At 41.0% G+C, this 17,951-nt stretch overlaps 1 protein-coding gene across 6 annotated transcripts in view; it reads right to left on the bottom strand.

Annotated features, from left to right (window-relative positions):
- CFAP46 (cilia and flagella associated protein 46) overlaps positions 1 to 17,951 on the bottom strand; it is an 84,030-nt gene that overhangs the window by 30,968 nt on the left and 35,111 nt on the right. For all 6 annotated transcript variants that reach the window (XM_060274838.2, XM_060274839.2, XM_060274840.2 and 3 more), the window contains exons 21-36: positions 16,182 to 16,331; positions 15,482 to 15,589; positions 14,601 to 14,782; positions 12,324 to 12,455; positions 10,290 to 10,458; positions 9,824 to 9,902; positions 9,585 to 9,723; positions 8,402 to 8,585; positions 7,376 to 7,535; positions 6,632 to 6,792; positions 5,660 to 5,779; positions 3,649 to 3,717; positions 3,403 to 3,564; positions 2,609 to 2,757; positions 766 to 864; positions 146 to 266 (exon numbers count right to left, since the gene is read on the bottom strand). In XM_060274838.2, the coding sequence (XP_060130821.2) occupies positions 146 to 266; positions 766 to 864; positions 2,609 to 2,757; positions 3,403 to 3,564; positions 3,649 to 3,717; positions 5,660 to 5,779; positions 6,632 to 6,792; positions 7,376 to 7,535; positions 8,402 to 8,585; positions 9,585 to 9,723; positions 9,824 to 9,902; positions 10,290 to 10,458; positions 12,324 to 12,455; positions 14,601 to 14,782; positions 15,482 to 15,589; positions 16,182 to 16,331 (2,184 nt within the window). The remainder of the gene's footprint in view (positions 1 to 145; positions 267 to 765; positions 865 to 2,608; positions 2,758 to 3,402; positions 3,565 to 3,648; positions 3,718 to 5,659; positions 5,780 to 6,631; positions 6,793 to 7,375; positions 7,536 to 8,401; positions 8,586 to 9,584; positions 9,724 to 9,823; positions 9,903 to 10,289; positions 10,459 to 12,323; positions 12,456 to 14,600; positions 14,783 to 15,481; positions 15,590 to 16,181; positions 16,332 to 17,951) is intronic.

Below are 17,951 nucleotides of genomic sequence, written 5' to 3'. Positions count from 1 at the left end.
TCCGGCCCCTAGGCCTTAGTTTGGGAACCCCTGGTTTACTGCATGGCATTCATTCAATTGACCTTGTTTCTAAAAGCCATAAAGAGTTTAAAGGCATCAAAATGCCTTCTCACTTTGATCTATTTGCAAAGTGAAAGTAAATTACCTTATCTTTTGCAATAAGCAATTTTTTACTACTATCAGATGGCTTTAAACTGGCAAGTCTGGTATCCTTCAGCATGTTCTGTATGGCATTCTCCTTTTTAAATGCTATATCTTGTCTAAACCTGAATCAGAGAAAAGAGAAGGGAAAACAATTTTGCAAACAATAACAAGCAAAACAACAATGAGGATCAACATGTTAACATGGAAAGTCATTACTGAGATGTCCATGGGGCCACGTTAATCATTTTGTTAATGGGCGTAGAATAACTTAAATTCAGTTATGCCAGCACAGTGCAAAAAGCTGCTGCTCTTAGAGGAAACAACTGTTATGCTTACACTGTAATACATCCAAATCCAGGGAACGATGAATCCATCTATAGAACCCTCTCAAAAAGGTTAAAATTCCACTCAGCCACTAAGGGGGGTGACTGGGGAGCTGGATACAATCCCCATGCATCCCTAATCCCCTTCCCTATTAAATAGCTGACTGGTGGACTCTTAAGCTTTTTGAAAGGCTGCATGCAAATAGTCCCAGCTGCTCCACTGGAAATGGGGTGTTAGGTACGTACAGAATCCATGATGAACTTTTCAGATTACACACTTTGCTTCAGAAGATCATACCTTCCTTGTTCCATTTCATTAATGTATACTTCACCCACTGCCTTCTCATGATTAAATGATGCTTGGCACAATTTTAAATCTAAACACATCCTGGAGAGTCTGTGAAAACAAAGGACACAATCTATACAAAATACAAATTACCTGCTGACAAGATATGGTACTTTTGCACAATGAAGACTTGGCCCTAGTTCATTTGAAAATGTAATTGATTTCATGCAATGTGCATTCTGGAAATATGTGGCAAGAAGGGGACCTGCATAAAGCTAGAACCCAATGAAACTGAAGGGAAGCTACAGGATCAGTTAGGGATGCCTGAATCAGGAGTGGCTTGCTGCTAGGTATATTTAAAATCCCATTTCCATCAACAGAATTTTGAGGACTTAAAGAGCAAAACAGAACAGTCTATCTGTCTGCATTGTCAATTAAACACAGCTTTAAAACAGACATTTTAAAACTTGCACTTTCTGGTACGGAAAGATGTTCTGCAGAAAGCAGTGTTGTTATAGTTAATCTATGTACACTTTGGCTCAAGTAATGCAGTATAGTTTCAAAGAAAAAGGCAAAAACTGTATATTCAGAGGCCACTGCAGGCCTGGAAAACCCAGCTGTCTTGTCTCCAAGACAAACAGTGGTGGCAGTGAGTGGAATTCAAAGGGGAGAAATGATGGGTGGAAGAAAAGTATTTTGCTCCATGCTGGAGTTCCCAGATCCCTTTGCTACATCAAGTGGTGAAAGGCAGTAAGGGGGGGGGGGAGTGGAGAGTTAAGCAATACTTCCTAGTTCCTCACCTATAAATCAATCCCCACAAGATCACTTTGCCTAAGAGCAACAAAGGCTAGGATTCCTAGTCATGCTATGAGTATTAATGAAGAGAAAATACTTGTCATTAACAGTCTCAGATATCACTTCTTCTGAAATAGCAAGTTAATTAGATGGGTGGAATATTAAATACACATATTTAAAAAGTTCTGAAAATGCATTTTTTTAAAAAAAGCGTTTTAAAAAATACATTGAATACATTGAATTTTACAAAAGGTTCACTATCACAATCTAGTGTCACATTGTATATTGGACTTAAAACACACTTAAAACGTTTTATTTGCAGCTGTATAGCTGTGTTGTAACAGTGCTATCAGACAAAAAACCCAAATTCAAGGAGACTTGCATACATACACACACACACACACACACACTCGTACTTTTATGTTTTTGATAGCAAAATGCTTGGAATCTGAAACACTGAAATGTAGACTACATCAAAATATAAACGCTAAAACTTTCATTTTCAGACACAAACATGACAAAGCACAGCCAATGAAAGTTCAAACTGCCTAGACTTATTTTTTTGTTTAACGTCTAAGATTTTTTAATGCTCAAGCAATTATGCATACAAGCAATTTTTAGGCTTACTGGGGGTGCCATTTAGAAGGTGCAAGGGGCACTTGCCTCTCCCTATGTTTCAGACCACATATGATCACCTACATCAATATGAACACACATTATTCTGGTCCAGCACACTTGTTCTGCTGATCAACCAGGCATGGGAAACCAGTGGTCATACAGACGACAGGTCTTGACAACAGACTATAATGGCTAAGACTGATGGGAGTTGTAGTCATGACCGTGCTCTGTTAGTAATGGGTGAGAATCAACCTCCCTGAGATTCAGCTCATGCAGGGAACTTTGTGGGAATACCTTCTGGAACCATAAATCCATAATTTGTGGCACATCATAAAGTACAGAAAGGGATTAACTTACACACCACAACCAAAAACAGATTTGAATTTATGAAGGGCAGGGAAGTGAAATGTTTTATAGTGACTGCAGAATAATGAATACAAACCGAAGGTGGTAGAGATCTGACAGACTTTTGCTTTCTACGATATCACGAGAAATGATCTCAGCCAGATGAAGAACCGGAACAGTCAAGTGAGTACATAAAATTGTCTGTAGCTCCTTAACCAAAAGGTCTAGGTAGTATATGGTACGTGTCTGAAAATTAAAAGAATGGATGATGGAAACGTTGTCAATACTTCTGTCTCAATTCTGCATTTTTAACTCTGAAAGTGGGGCAATGAAGCAATGTTCTCCAATTTTATACATCAGGGACTTGCTATACACAAATGTATACTTCGGACACATTGTCCCACCTTTTGAACCACTAAATATGCCATCTTTGTGGCAACCTGAAAATCAGCGTGAAAAGAAACTTTCAACATTCTCATTAAAAATGGTTTTATCAGAAAGCCAAATACGTAGGACATTTATACTCAGATAAAACTCAGGATCCACAAAAAATACTATCTTTTCTTTTATGGGCATGTGGAACTGAGAGATACGGTTCCTGTGGAAGTGGTTTGCTCACACAAACAACCCCTCTCTAGAATCAAGCTCAGGGAAAACTGGTTTTGCCTTCTTTGAAACACAAGCTGGTCACATGCAGCATTGAACATTTGGCAGATGTTATATCTCCAACTGAATCCACCGTGGTGTTCAGTTAGGTCACTCATCTCTACCCAATATATGTTGCCATAGCAAATCTGTTCCCTCCGACTCCAACAAGTCTTTCAAATTCATACAGATCTAAGAAGATAAGATAGCAGCCCCTACAAACCAAAATCTGGAAATGTTACTCACAGGTGCCAAAATGGTTTCCCTGTTCAGAGCATAGCCACTTAAGTCCTGTTTAAATGCATCTCTAATTTCATCAGGACATTCATAGCTAGCCCACTCCTCCACATTCGCGGGCAAGGCTTCACTTGGCCCTTTCTTCTTTGCTTTGTCTTTGGCTGACTGTGCCTGAAAAACAAGACTCTGCATTAAGGAAGTCTATTCCCCCCCCCGCCCCCATGAACATTAAAATAATATTAAAAGAAAATGAACCTGTTTAGCATCTTTTGAAGATTTGTCTTTTTTAGGAGGGCTTGTTGGTGAAGTCTGATTAGCAGAAGGCTTTGGGAAAAAGAGGGAGGAAAGGAATTTTTTATTACACCATAGAATAAAAGTATTAATACAATATTCAGTGTTTTACACAGCTTATATACATACATACAGTTCTGCAACTGAAGCTATGTCTCACTCCACTGGATTTCACAAAGATCTGGATCATGGGCTCACATGGGCACTTGTGAATTCTACAGGTCAACCGCCATTAGTAGCATGGCATTGTCATGTCCCGCTGCACTTGCAGCCACTTTTAGCTGGGTCCCCTGGGCAGTGGGAGATGTTAGATCCTCTCCTGTTGGCCAGGGGAAAAGTTGAATTGGGTTCAGCTGCAGATTGGCCAATAGCAGCCAGACCAAGGGGTGGGCACTCATAAGGGTTGGGCATGACTGAGTCCATCATAGGACTTCACTCAGGTCCACTCCCAGAGTATTTAAGGAAAGCCAGCCCCAAACTTGGCACTTTGGTCTTTTGGATCCCCCACCCTCCCTATAATTAAGCTGCTATCTACCCATCATGGAGCAGTGTGTATTTATGACCTTGCTATGGATTATGATTGGTCACTGTCTTTGGGAGCGGGGAGGAATTTGTCCTTCAGGTCAACTGGCTGACCTGGGGTTTTTGCCTACCTCGTAGCAATTGTCACAACTATTGTGGATGTGGCGTTAAGTCTTAGTCATGGGTTAGAGGGGAGGTTGTAAGCCTCTGCCTGCCCTTCTAAGGGAATGCATTATCCCATTAAAGTGTTCCTGGAGCAGGTGCTCCTTCTAGATGCCCAGTTTGCGGCTAGGACCATAGCACTCCTCAAACGCATTCTCAGTGGGGCAGTAGCTATTTGATGTATGCCATAGGACCCCCTCACCAACAGTTTGACTCCTGGGGAGATTCAACCAACAGGTGGGTTGGTTGATATAGGTTATACCCGATGTCTGAGCCAATGCCATTTACAGTGGTACCTCGGTTTACGAACACCTCGGTTTACGAACTTTCGGTTTACGAACTATCCTAACCCGGAAGTTAGTAAACCGAGGTGCCGGAGGTCTACTGAGCGTCCAATGCCTTCGGGGAGGCCAGGCCTTCGCTCCGATGCCTCCTGGAGGCCCGCAGCGAAGGCCCGGCCTCCCCGAAGGCATCGGAGCAAAGGCCAAACCTCCCCAAAGGCATCGGAGCGTCGGATACCTTTGGGGAGGCTGGGGCTTCGCTCCGATGCCTTTGCGGAGGCCGGGGAGCGTTTCCGCGACTGGGCTGTGCAGCCGCGAAAGCGGTCCCCGGCTTCCGGTTGCCGGGGACTGCTTTCGCGGCTGCACAGCCCAGTCGCGGAAACGCTCCCCGGCCTCCGGAAGGCATCGGAGCCGGGACTTCGCTCCGATGCCTTTGCGGAGTTTCTAGCTTCTAGCGAAGTCCCGGCTCCGATGCCTTCTGGAGGCTGGGGCTTCGCTCCGATGCCTTTGCGGAGGCCGGGGACTGCTTTTGCGGCTGCACAGCCCAGTCGTGGAAACGCTCCCCGGCCTCCGCGAAGGCATCGGAGCAAAGCGGTTAATCCGTTCTAGGGGGTGTTTTTCCTCGTCTAGAACGGATTAATCAACTTCCCATTACTTTCAATGGGAAAGCTCACTTCGGTTTACGAACACTTCGGTTTATGAACAGACTTCTGGAACCAATTGTGTTCGTAAACCGAGGTTCCACTGTACATCTGTAATCAATAAAGTTATGGCCTAATTTAAACCAAAAACGTATGTTGTCATGAGTGGTCATTTAACGGGGGGTGGGGGCGGGTCAGTCACAACGCCTGGACATGCAACCTGCTTCATTGGATTGGGATGCATAGGGAGTTAAAGAAAAGGAGATTTACAGAACTGTTACTTAATAATTTATTACAGCGATAGCTGTTCAGAACTAAAACATTTTCTTTGGGGGGAAAGCATGTTTTTTATATAGAAGAGTGCCTTACTGGTTTTGCATCTTTGTTTTGTTTTGCATCTTTTTTGCCTTTCGATTTGGGACTCGTTTGCTGAGTTGGTGAAAGTTTACCCATTGTCTTTAAAAAGGTTCCCGCCGCTGCCAGTGACACCTGAGCAAAAACAATTGCATTTGTTTTTAGTCCGGGAAGGAAACCTACAAAAGGCTGAGTTATTTACAGCCAACCAAATGCAGAAAATGAAAGAATTAGGACAACTGAGTAGGATTGATCTCCTTTACTTTTATAAAGAGCAAACCTATACAGATGCAAGTTAATAGCCTTGATTCTAAAACCGGTTAACTTACAGAAATTCATAGAAGAGTTTTTTGTCCTACTCAACCCTCACTCTATATCTGCAGCAACCTCCTGAACCATGAGGGATGGAGAACAAGGGGAATATACTGCAGAGAGGAGAGCATGGGAAACACACAATATATTTTCATCAAAACCTATATTGTAATAATCTTACTTCTTTTTTGCAAATAACCCTTTCATTACATTCTTGAAGGAAAAATACAGCATCAAAGCGCCATGATTTACACATATAGTGGTACCTTGGTTCTCAAACTTAATCCGCTCAAGAAGTCAGTTTGACTTCCGAAATGTTCAAAAACCAAGGCGCAGCTTCTGATTGGTGCAGGTGCCCTGGAAACAATAGCTGACAGCTGCATCAGACATTCCACTTCTGAAAAATGTTCGGAAACCGGAACACTTACTTCTGGGTTTTCGGCGTATGAGAACCAAGGCATTTGAGTACCAAGGTGTTTGAGAGCCAAGGTACCACTGTATATGGATGAGCATCCTTTGAGAATTATACAGAATAAGGATAGAAAAATGAAGTCAAAAGTTGTTGTAATAATCTTACTTTTCATACAATCTATGTGATTGAGGGGAACAGTTTATAGGAAAGCTGGCATATTGACACAGTACATCAACTCACCATACTTTTTATTATTTTCTTACCTGCCAAATGCGCATCACAAAAGCATATGCCATCAAACAGTGCTGCTCATGAAAAGGCGAACTATGTCCGGAAATGACTGCCATTACCGTGTGAGCTCTAAACAAAGCTTCTAACTGCTTTATACTTCTTATATCCTCAATGGCAATTTGGTCATTAAAATCTGTGGTAAGAAATAACTATAAAGTTACTATAAAGTCACCACGTTCTCTCATACAAACAAAATCCAAAATCCACACTAGGTCAATACTTTTACCAGGCAACCAAAGTGTCACAAACTTGTGAACAAGCTTCAGAACTCATAATCAGGATATTAAGCAAAATAGGGGTATGGTGAGGAGCTGGCTTGGGGTGGAAGCGTTAAGTTTGTATTTAGCCACAATTTTAATATGGATTATGTTCTCCTAGGTAGGGGTTGTTGTTGTTTTTACGTCTAGTGACGCTAGGATGAAGAAACACATCTCCTTCGCCATTATTTTAAAATAAAAAATGTAGCAGTTCTCTAGATATTCATGGTAGAGAGTTTGTATTTATCTTCATTTTAAAAGGAGAAGTCATGCAAGCTAAAATCTTGACATTGCAGAATCTATAAATTTAATATAAAAAGTACTGTTCAGAAAGGAGAACAATAAACAGAAGCCTAAACTAAAATATGTCCTCAGGGTCAAAGAGAAAGTTATACAGGTTACTAATATATCAGAATACACTGGAAAGAAAACAAACTCTGAAATAACTTATTCAAATACCTTCTTCTTCAGGGCTTTTTCGGTGAGGTTTCAGGTACAGTAATATATATACTGCCCAGTCCAGGTGTTTAATAGCTTCACTAAGAGGAAACTGATTGCAGTACAGCCATTCTGCAAATGCTATTAGATTATCAACTTTCTTTAACGCATTTTCTTTTTTCTGTATAAAAACAGGGAATGCATTCTTAACCTAGTTGTTCTTGATAATGGATGAATGAATCTTTATTGCTAAAAGCTATTAAGCCGTCACAATTGGTCACAATGTGCAGAATACAAATAATTGATTTTAAACTGAACAACATCAGCTAAGCAAACATACAAAAATGTAAAAATCACTCTTGCCTAGGTTAAGCATGTCACACATCTCACACTCCCCCTTATGATACCGGTACTTGTCTTGGTGCCTAGCTCACAACTTACTTGCAGCCAAGGCAAATTTTGCAACCAGTGCAGAGGAATGCATTGATCTCAGACAAACTATGGAACTTGTATGTCCACAGCTGTTAGGAATCCAAACATCTCAAGTTAACCGACAACATTATTTGCAAACATACTAGCAAAGCAATATTTTAAACATCTACTGATGACTCCTCATCAGTGAAAAAAAGAATGCATAAAGTCAACCAGAATACTACAATAAATGTTTATGCATAGTGTCTCAAGCCACACATCCCAGGTATATACAGCATATAGGAGTGCCAATAGGATTTTCTGGGCTCAAAAGATTGGGCCCATGACCTACTCACAAAAGAGGACACAGATTTGCATAAACTGGTGTTATATACAAATTTATGTCCTCTTTTGCAGTTGGAGTGGATAGCCCCAAAATAAATTCATGGCCACACACATAAAATGGCTGATAGAATGTGAACAGCAGAAAATTTTCCCATAATTGCATTTTCATACTAGAAATGGCTTAACCTGTTTGATTTTTGCCTGCCATACAGCTGTTACAATCTTTACAATTCAGAAACACCTAGCAGTAATATTTTAAAAGAATATTTTAAAAAGAAGGCAGATACAGACCTGTAAAACTTCAATTGCATTTTGGTAGCAAGACAACTGTCCCACAAGATCTGACGACACAGATGCCAGACAATGCCACAAATCTGACATGTAGTCTTCACTTTCATCTCTGAATTTCTGAATTTCCATTATATAGTTACGCCCAAGTCTTGCCTTCACCATTACCATCTGTTTAAATATTGGGCTAGGAAAAACAATTTGACAAAATCAATGCACAGTACTGATTTAATGTAAGTTATTTTTAAGTGATATCTTACGGCTTTTATTGTGCGTTTTGGAATCAGAAGTCAACATATATGTGTGACAAGTACTTCTGTCTCCAACAATCTACAGCAATTAATCTTAGCCCAGAGTTCAGCCTGAAAAATGCATACTGGATATGAGACTTAAGAGGGATTCACCTAATGCATCTCAGCAATGGAAGCTCTGCACAAGGACTTCCACCCATGCAACGGGGCTTCTTCCTTCTCCTCTCCTCCCTAAACTGGCTCAGAAGGGAAGTGTTGGGGGAACCCACCCCAAAATGGAGCATGGGGGGAGGAGGGGGGGAATCGTTCCGTCCAGCAAGCTGAAACGCTTGAGCTGATGAATGTTCAACATAGCACGTTTAATTCCTCCCACAGTGTCTACTTCTTGAGACTTGATAATGAACACTTAGTTTTAATCATCACCGTTATTAATTAGTTTACACACCACTTAATGCCAAAATAGGTTTCTCAGAATATAACAGACCCCAGAAGCTTCTTCAAATCTGAGCAGTGATTTTTGCCTTCAATTGCTAGGGAAGTTCAACTCCCGCCTGTTGTCATCTTACAAGCACGAGAGAAAAAGCACCAAATGTGGGGCAGCTGTGCTGCCAGCGGGTGCTCAGCCAAACAGTGCAGCAGAGCACAACATTAGCCTCCTGGAATGCGTGTCACTGTTGCTTGCCAGAGGAAGGGCGATGGGGTGGTACAGTGGTTGACAAGGTGCAACACACACCAGCAGACCTCTGCAGAACTCCTTTGCGTGTGCTTCACTTTCAACCTACTCTCCTTCTCCCATTCTTCTATCTCTCTTCCACACGTCCTCCTACAGTTCCACACCCTCTCCAGATCTTGGATCAGCTCTATTTCTAGATTGGTAAATAACAACAAGCACCAGCAACCCCCACAACTTCCTAAGAACAATCCAAACAACTTACAGTCTGTGCTTAGTTCGAGGGAGCATCTGATTAGCTTCCTCTAAGACTTTGAGGCCTGCCTCCCAGTCAAATTTATCAGCATATACTTGGAACAGTAATATATATAAGAATGTCCTTAAGGTCAAATCCTCATCAGCACCTTTGAAACAGATTAAAAGCGATATTTTAGATATTGCAAAGCCAATACAGCCAACTCACAAAAACCAAGCAAACTTCATGATCAAAGGATGAGAACTTACCTGAATGCCCATCTGAGAAACTACTGCTTTGAAAGTCTGATGTAGCCCACTGATGCAAGTGTAACATATGCTCCATTTCCTAAATAATGGAGTAGGGGTGGGGGGAATGCTCATGAACATTTTAATACAGTTTTGACAAAGCATACTTCTCTGAAGGAAGGTCTATTTGGTTGGCAAAACAGCTCGAATAAGGTGTGCCTTCAATGGCAGTAGACTGTGGGCATGTAAGAGAGATTTGGCAGTTCGTGGTCTAAGAAGCCAAGAGGATGGGGAAGTGAAGGGCTGTTGATTAGTTGTAGTTATTTTAAAGTCCCAACCAGCAAATTCAGGACCTCTTGGCAAATGTCACGTAAGGATATGAGTGAACTAGCCCCAATTTAGTTTTAAGTTGCTCATTCCGTTTTAAATTGAAGGGAAAACATTCCCATAAAAGGTATTAGATATAGAAGGTACTGCTATTTATTACCTGCTTATGTTTGGCTTCTGATGCTTTATTGATGCTCTTGATAATGATTTCAGTGGGCTTCTTGAGCTGCTGTCTATCCGCTGAGGAACCAATGAAGGGTAAGCAGCCATTCCAGAAGTGTCTAGCTGCTATCATAGCAAGAGCAATATCCCCAGCTTCTCCTGCATACCTAGGAAGGTGGAAAACACAATACAGTCAGCTGGCAAGATGTAGTAAAAACTTGATCCAATTACAGTGCAGCAAGCCTAGTATCCTTTTGCAAGGATTAGATATCACATTTCCTAAATGTATTAAGGGATTCACTCTATAACAAAAGGGTATGTTTTCTGTAAATGAAAAAAAAGTCTGTGGAAAATGTACATCCTTTCACACTCAAAAATATATGTATATCTTTGCACATTGTAAAGGGGGGGAAATGGTGTAATTGTGAATGGAACTCCAAGTTATTTAACAGATTCCTATGGATTTGTTGAAAATAGTTTCCCATTGCCACACTTTAAAAAAAATAGCCACAGTTACATTTGCAATAGAGAGAATCCTCCGTGCCCATAATTATAATTTTTGAGGAATTATATACCATCTGGTAATCACTTCATAGCAGTTTTCCCTCAGGTTAGTACAAGGTGAAAAAAATAATGCAACATGTCCAGATGTTTCCTCAAATGTCAGAACTTACTAGATGACCTAAATATTGCATCCAGTTTATCATTAAATTTTAAACAAGCAGTGTGTTGCTTAACAGAACCTAACAGTATTTTATAGATGTTTCTTATCACCAATTGGTATATATATTTTTTTCTAAATGCAGTCTGTTCCTGCAGTCTGGAAATGTTGCACTCATACTTCCTTACATAAATTTTTATCTGCAGATATTCAGACCATCTGTCCATAGCATTTCTAACCTCAGAGGTACAGATTATTAGGTGATGTTATTTTCATAAATGACATTTTTCTAATGCTCCATTAAGATTGAAATCCAAATAATGGAGCTATTTAGCCCTTAAGCAGCTTCAAGCTACTTTCATATCTATCCTGAACACATTTCCCATTATGAGATGCCAATTTAAATACATCAGAGTATATAATAATTTCACAGGGTGCGGGAGTTGCAATGTGAGATGGTTTGATGTCATGCCTGGAGAGCAAACAAGAGGGAGAAGCCATGGCTGTTTTCCCTCCCCCACAAAAATGGAAAGTGCAAATATATCTATTGCCCATGTGGCAACTCATCCAAAGAACTGAAAAAACACGTGGCACAATAATTAGTAACTTCAAGTCTCCGCTAAAATTATTCTATAATTTGTAAGCCATACTGCTGAGAACTTTTAAAAAAATGTCTGCTAGATCTCTGGGAGACACAGCCCCTTTCCAAGTCCCAGGTGAGGGTGGTCAACGTTCTTGTCCCTGGTTGCTTAGCAACAGTGATGAAGCATCCTTAGTGCCTCTGCACCTGCAGCTTTAGAACAGCGGCTCCATATTTCACTGTTTTACTTTTTTGAAAAAATGAAAGTGAAGGGTCTTGGGGCCTTATACATGTGTATTTCCTGTCGGTCACCCTAGACCCAGTAGGCCAGGCTTCCCCAAATTGTGGCCCTCCAGATGTTTTGGCCTACAACTCCCATGATCCCTAGCTAACAGGACCAGTGGTTGGGGAAGATGGAAATTGTAGTCCAAAACATCTGGAGGGCCGAAGTTTGGGGACGCCTGCAGTAAGCCATAATTGGGTACCATGACGTTTGAAGAAATCAGTAGTATGCTAGGATAGCTCAATCAGCAGACCATGAGATTCTTAATCTTAGGGTTTCGAGCCCCATGTTGGGCAAAAGATTCCTGCACTAGATAACCTTCATGGTCTCTTCCAAATATACAATTCTATAACTCTATGCTGTAAGGAGAATATGAATGTTCTGTGTGGGTAAAAATTCTGATTTTGTCAATACTCTTCATTGCATAGGTTTTGCATATGTATGGCGTATATACATTTCTTATTTTAAGGGAAAGGAAACTTAATATGGTCCAAAACGTGCAACATACCTTGCACTTTCAACAAAGAGTTTTGATGCCGCCAAACGCATATGTTTCTTCCCAGCCAAATTTTCCATCATACTCTTCCCTTGTGTACAAGCAGCAATGCTTAGCATGCTCTGTCTCTCTGCATAATCGCTCCTGTAAAAAAACAAGCCATTGCCAACTGGAGTTTTAACATTACAGTACAGTACAATATAGGTAAAAAACTAGGCTTTAAACACATCTGCGAGCACAAGGATGTTTGTGTCCCCTGGTGGGCAGCTTCTTCCTGTGGAACACTATGAAAATCAGATTGTGGCAAAATCTGAAGCATCTGAGTTCACAGGGAAATTTCCTGTCCATTTGCATAAATGTCTGTGGTCGTTTCCTTGGCAGAAACAGCACATGGCCATTCTGTGCACCATCTGCAAAAGCCCATAGTACCAGCCTGAAGTGCCAGCAAATTTAGGCTCGGCAGCCTCTTTGTCCTGGTATGAATGTTTTCATTTCCAGGATGTAGTCTACAACTTGAGAGACTGGCTCTTGCTACAGCAATGGTGTTCAGAGCAAGATTTATTTAAACGAATTCCATTGCAAAGAGGGGAATTGTACCTTTAAAATCAAAGTCTCCAAGCAAAATGTTATGCCTCCACACAGTTCTGAGAGGCCGTTTCAGCTCTTCTTCAGTATTTTTATAGTATCATTATTATAATGTTACAATATAACGTTACATGATATTATCTCAATGTTGAAAACCACCTTGGGTACCATTTTTGAGAGAAAGAAAAACCACAACAAATCTTATAAACTGAAATGGTCTGGGCGACATGCAAAAGGCATTTGGATAATATGCAGTTCAAAACAACCTATGCTGTTAAACCTGAATGAAAATGAATAGGAGTTTGGGAAGGCTTCTCATATCAAGCTGAAATGCTAAAAATCATTTACAAGAAATAATCTGGACAGCTGGGATTTACAAATTATTCATGTACAAATAACAGATATTGGAAACTGGGAGGATTCAGCATAAAAATGGACCAAGGAGAAAGAAGAAGCATTTCTTCTCTACCTCCTGGTTTTCTGCTTAAGACTTCATCCTCCTGTGGTTGATTCTCTCTCTTTCTCTTTTTTTTTTAAAGGGTCAATGTTACATGCAACTGTATACCATGTTTAGTTTGGCCCTATTTACTTTTACCCTTATGACCATCCTGAACATAGATTGGTACAACATAGGGCAAATAGTATAATGCAATAATTTTTATATCCATTAGAGGTCAGCAAAGTTCTATTGTACACATTCTGAAGGAAGCTGTAAAAGCATTCTCCCAACCCCTGCTATGCCGTATTTATCTTTCAGTTCTAATATTCATAATGAACTGTATTTATCAACAGCATGAAAATTTTCAGGTTAAAGTTGGCTAAAAGACACTGATAAAAGATGGGATGCTATTTCCATTTATTAGATATGGTAATGGAATGGAAACCCCTACAGAGTTTTTCAAACTCAGGAATGCTTGAGAACAAAATATTTCATATACAGCTTTGTAGTTCACGAGACAGATGTGGATAAAGTAAATTCATCCACAAAACCATTATTCAACAGTCAATACTGCAGAGACAGAAGAGCAAGAGAATGATCACCCAAGAGCCCATACAGATGTAACAGGAAATATCTTAACAGAGGTAATGAGACGCAGGATTGCATGGCCTCTTCCCCAGAGTAATTTCAATCATCCCACCACAAACAATGTGGTTGAATATAACAAGCATCTTATACCAGCTTCAAAGCCTAGTTAAGAGAACTTGGAACCTTCTAGCTTTAACTAACAGTTAATGATGCCAAAATATTACTTAGCTGAGGCAAAGATGGAATGGGGAAATTCCTCTTGGAAGGGTCTGTGCTGTTAAGAGATCAGCTCTGTTAAATCTGCACCAGCTTCTGCACCAGTGAATACTCTGCACAATGGGGCTCCCCCCCTCCCAAAACTGGTGGGGGGGAGGATTGGGAGAACCCCCAGAACAGGGCATAGAAGGAGAGAGGGGGAGATCACTTTGCCTGGTAAGCTAATAAGCATGCATAGATGGAACGTTTGTAATAATACAATGTTGAATTCCAACCCATGTTTAAATATGATTAATGGGGTGGTATTAAATTAAGTTTTACTCAGAATGGATCCACTGAAATTAATGAGCGTGATGAAATTCGGTCCATTAATTTTAACAGGTCTACTCTGGATAAAACGTAGTTGAATATCACCCAATGTTTCTTAGAAGTCGAGATTTGCAAGTCATGCATCTACTTACATTGCCTTTTTCTTTGCATCAGTGTTGTATGCTGCTTTATCATCTAATTCCAAAGCCTTCTGAGAGCAAGTCAATACCATTTCATGATCATGGATGGTGTGTGCAAAATGTGCAAGTCTGGTCATTGTCTGAAGTTCCACCAGTGAGTCTGACCAACTGCACTCCAATGCCATTTTCACCAACTGCAGATGATAGTCAGATAATAATAATAATTTCCTGTGTTCACAATGCCAACATCTAATATTGTCAGTCTAAGATATTTCACAGAATGAGATATTGCACCCTGTTGTACAGAATGGTCTGGGAGCATCTGATGCTGCAGTGCTGCACAAGTGTGGATCTATTTGGGAACAGAGATGGCAAAATACTGAGAGTGCCATGTAGAAGTGGGATATAATGCACGAGCAAATATAATTAAGGAAAACTCTTTGAAGAATTCAAAGAAACCTATCTCCTTTGCATTGGAATTGAAATCATAAAGGCAACCATGTTCTCAGTGTCTGTTTTTTTAGAGCACAACGGCATTGTAGTGTTTCTCAAGAGGCTCAGAATGTAGATAGAATCAAACACTTTGGATCACTTGGGCAGAAGAAAGAGAATAATTGAATCTCCTCCGAATGAGAACATTAGCAAAGGGGTAGCAGCCCTGGCCAGAGTTAGTCCAGGACATTTCTAGGTTGAGTTGACTTGCATGTAAGCCGAAAGGTGACTTGGCATGAACACACAATTACGTGAGCTCCCAGAGAAGAAATGGCGTTGGCAGCTGTGCTCATGTGAGTGAGCTAAACCATGGTTTGGCTCGGTGTGCCATTGTTTGCCTCACTTAAAGCAAGCTACTAGCTGTAATTGCACACATACAGTCAAAAGAACAACATACGTACATTAGAGAGGTTTGGAAGCGAAAACTCCATGAGACCCAAACCATTGCATGAGTACATTTCCAGACCAATAAAAACTTTTGCCATGGGATTGAACCCCTCTTCATTACCCTGAATAGAAAGAGACATCAATATTCAGGGTGTTTGCAGATAACAAGGCATATTATTGAATAGTTAAGGACCGATACTTTACACTACTTACTAATCCACATGGATTACTCTATAATGACTTTGGCCATAGCTGCCAAGTTTTCCCTTTTCTCGCGAGGAAGCCTATTCAGCATAAGGGAAAATCCCTTAAAAAAGGGATAACTTGGCAGCTATGGACTTTGGCTTGTATCTAATGGTGGTTTTGCTTTAGTGTAAACAACTGCTGCTTGGGCGAGTGAGGGCACGTGATTTGTTCCCTCAATCTACTTAAGTTGCCTGCCTCTCCTGAGAAGTTGGTGCTGAAAGTCAAGGATTTGCTGGGACACAATGGGATACAGTTTGGAGGATTGCAGCAGAAGGGGGTAGACCTGCAAAAACAGGGTGCCCTGACTTCCACAAGCAAAAGTTAACTGCCTGCTTTCCTGTATGAGAATGGGAGAGGAGGGAATGAGCTCTCTTTGCAGTAGTGACTCTATCCCGCCCCTGAAACGAAGTATTTATAATGAAGGGCCCAACAGCGACCTTTAATTTTTCAAACAATTAGGCTTGCTACCTCGTCATCGACTCCAAGCCACTTCCCAATCTGATGCTGAACTAGCTGTTTGGCTTTCACCCAGGTAGCAACGACCTGTTGACGCATAGCAGCAGGCACCGGCTCATCAGGTACACTCCCATTTGGCAAATGCATAGCAAATTCACAAACCTAAAGAAGAATATTTTGCAAATGTGAAAGAAGAAAAAGTTAGTGCATGCACGCAATTAACAAAGATTCTGTTTTATCCAGCTGTTGAACTGAGATTACTACACTTGGTAAATTTTCTCCCTAAAAATCAATGGTGAGATTCATAATCTTGGCTTGCTTGCTTATTTATTTACTTATTTATAATATTTCTATACCCTCTTTTATAAGTTGTCAAGGCAGCATACATAAAACACACACAACAGAACCACATATACAAAAACAGCATAATATTGTTCTTTGATCTTTGAGATGAGGCACATAAAAAAATCAAAATCAATGCATAATTATGAATTGATCACACCACTGTTGAGTTAAATATGCTAAAGGGCCTGCCATTAATGCTAAAATAATATTTTCTTATTAGAGATGGCAGAGCTTTCAAGGGACAGCTTGGAATGACTGGTTTTCTTGGGGGAGGGAAGTGGGAAGGATAAATCAGGAAACCTTCCCCAAATTCCCAGACTAATCTCAGGTGTTCCCACCACAAATCTCCAACACTTTACTTTTTCTCCAAATCTACCAACCCCCAGAACACACTCTCCATTTCCCTTCCCTCCCCTTGGTGGTGGAATGGTACCAGCAGTAGCAGGAAGCAAGACAGCTGAAAATTGTGCCTCTTTCCCTCTCCTCCTTCCCCTCTGCCTTGTTGCTATGAAGGGACAGAGTAGACTGTAGTAGCTGTACTTCTTTCAAGGGCTCCTGGCATTGTCCAGCTCACCATTATTCTTTAAACCCTAGTGTGAGCACCTTGAATTGTACCCAGAAACAAACTGGCAGCCAAAAAACCTGTTGTAGAATAAGTGTTCATGTGAGTTCTAGAGGCAACGCCAGCAAGCAATCTTGGACAAGCTGAAGTTTCCAAGCCATCTTCAAGGGCAGCCCACATAGAACACATTGCAGTATTCTAAGCTGGAAGTTACCAGAGCATAGAGTGCTGTGGCCCAAAGAGGGCCATAGCAGACAAGCCAGTTGGAGCTGGAAATACAGTGGAACCTTGGTTGTCGAACGTAATTCATTCTGGAAGACCATTCGACTTCTGAAACGTTCGACAAGCGAGGCGCAATGGGCGGTCGGCAATTTCAATGGAGAAAATGGAGAAATGCACACTGGAAGTTGTTTGACTTTCGAGGCGCATTTGAAAACGGAAGCATTCCCTTCCGGGTTTTCGGTGCTCGGGTTCAGAGACGCTCAAAAATCGAGGTTCCGTAGTAGTAGTAGTAGTAGTAATAATAATAATAATAATAATATACCCTGCCCATCTGGCTGGGTTTCCCCAGGCACTCTGGGCAGCTCCAAACAAATAGGCACTCCTAGCCACCGAGGCTCCCTGAGCTTCAAGTGACCGTGTTGGATCCCGAAGCTGCAAACTTGCTCTTTCCAGGAGAGTGCAACTCCATGCAAAACAAGTTGTCTTCCCACCTCCTGGACTCAAGAACGTAGAGCACATAATGCCATTGTCTCTTTGGGATTCAGTTTCAATTTGTTGGCCCACATCAACCCATTGCTGTTTCAAGCACCAATCCTCCATGCAGTTAACCAAGAAGCATTATGCTAGTTCAAGGATATATTTCAGAAAGGGGG

Source organism: Zootoca vivipara, chromosome 5, assembly GCF_965207765.1.
Source record: "Zootoca vivipara chromosome 5, rZooViv2.hap1.1, whole genome shotgun sequence".
Classification (NCBI taxonomy): Eukaryota; Metazoa; Chordata; class Lepidosauria; order Squamata; family Lacertidae; genus Zootoca; species Zootoca vivipara.
The sequence above is the reverse complement of the archived record's forward strand: the minus strand, read 5'-3'. Positions and strand labels throughout refer to the sequence as shown.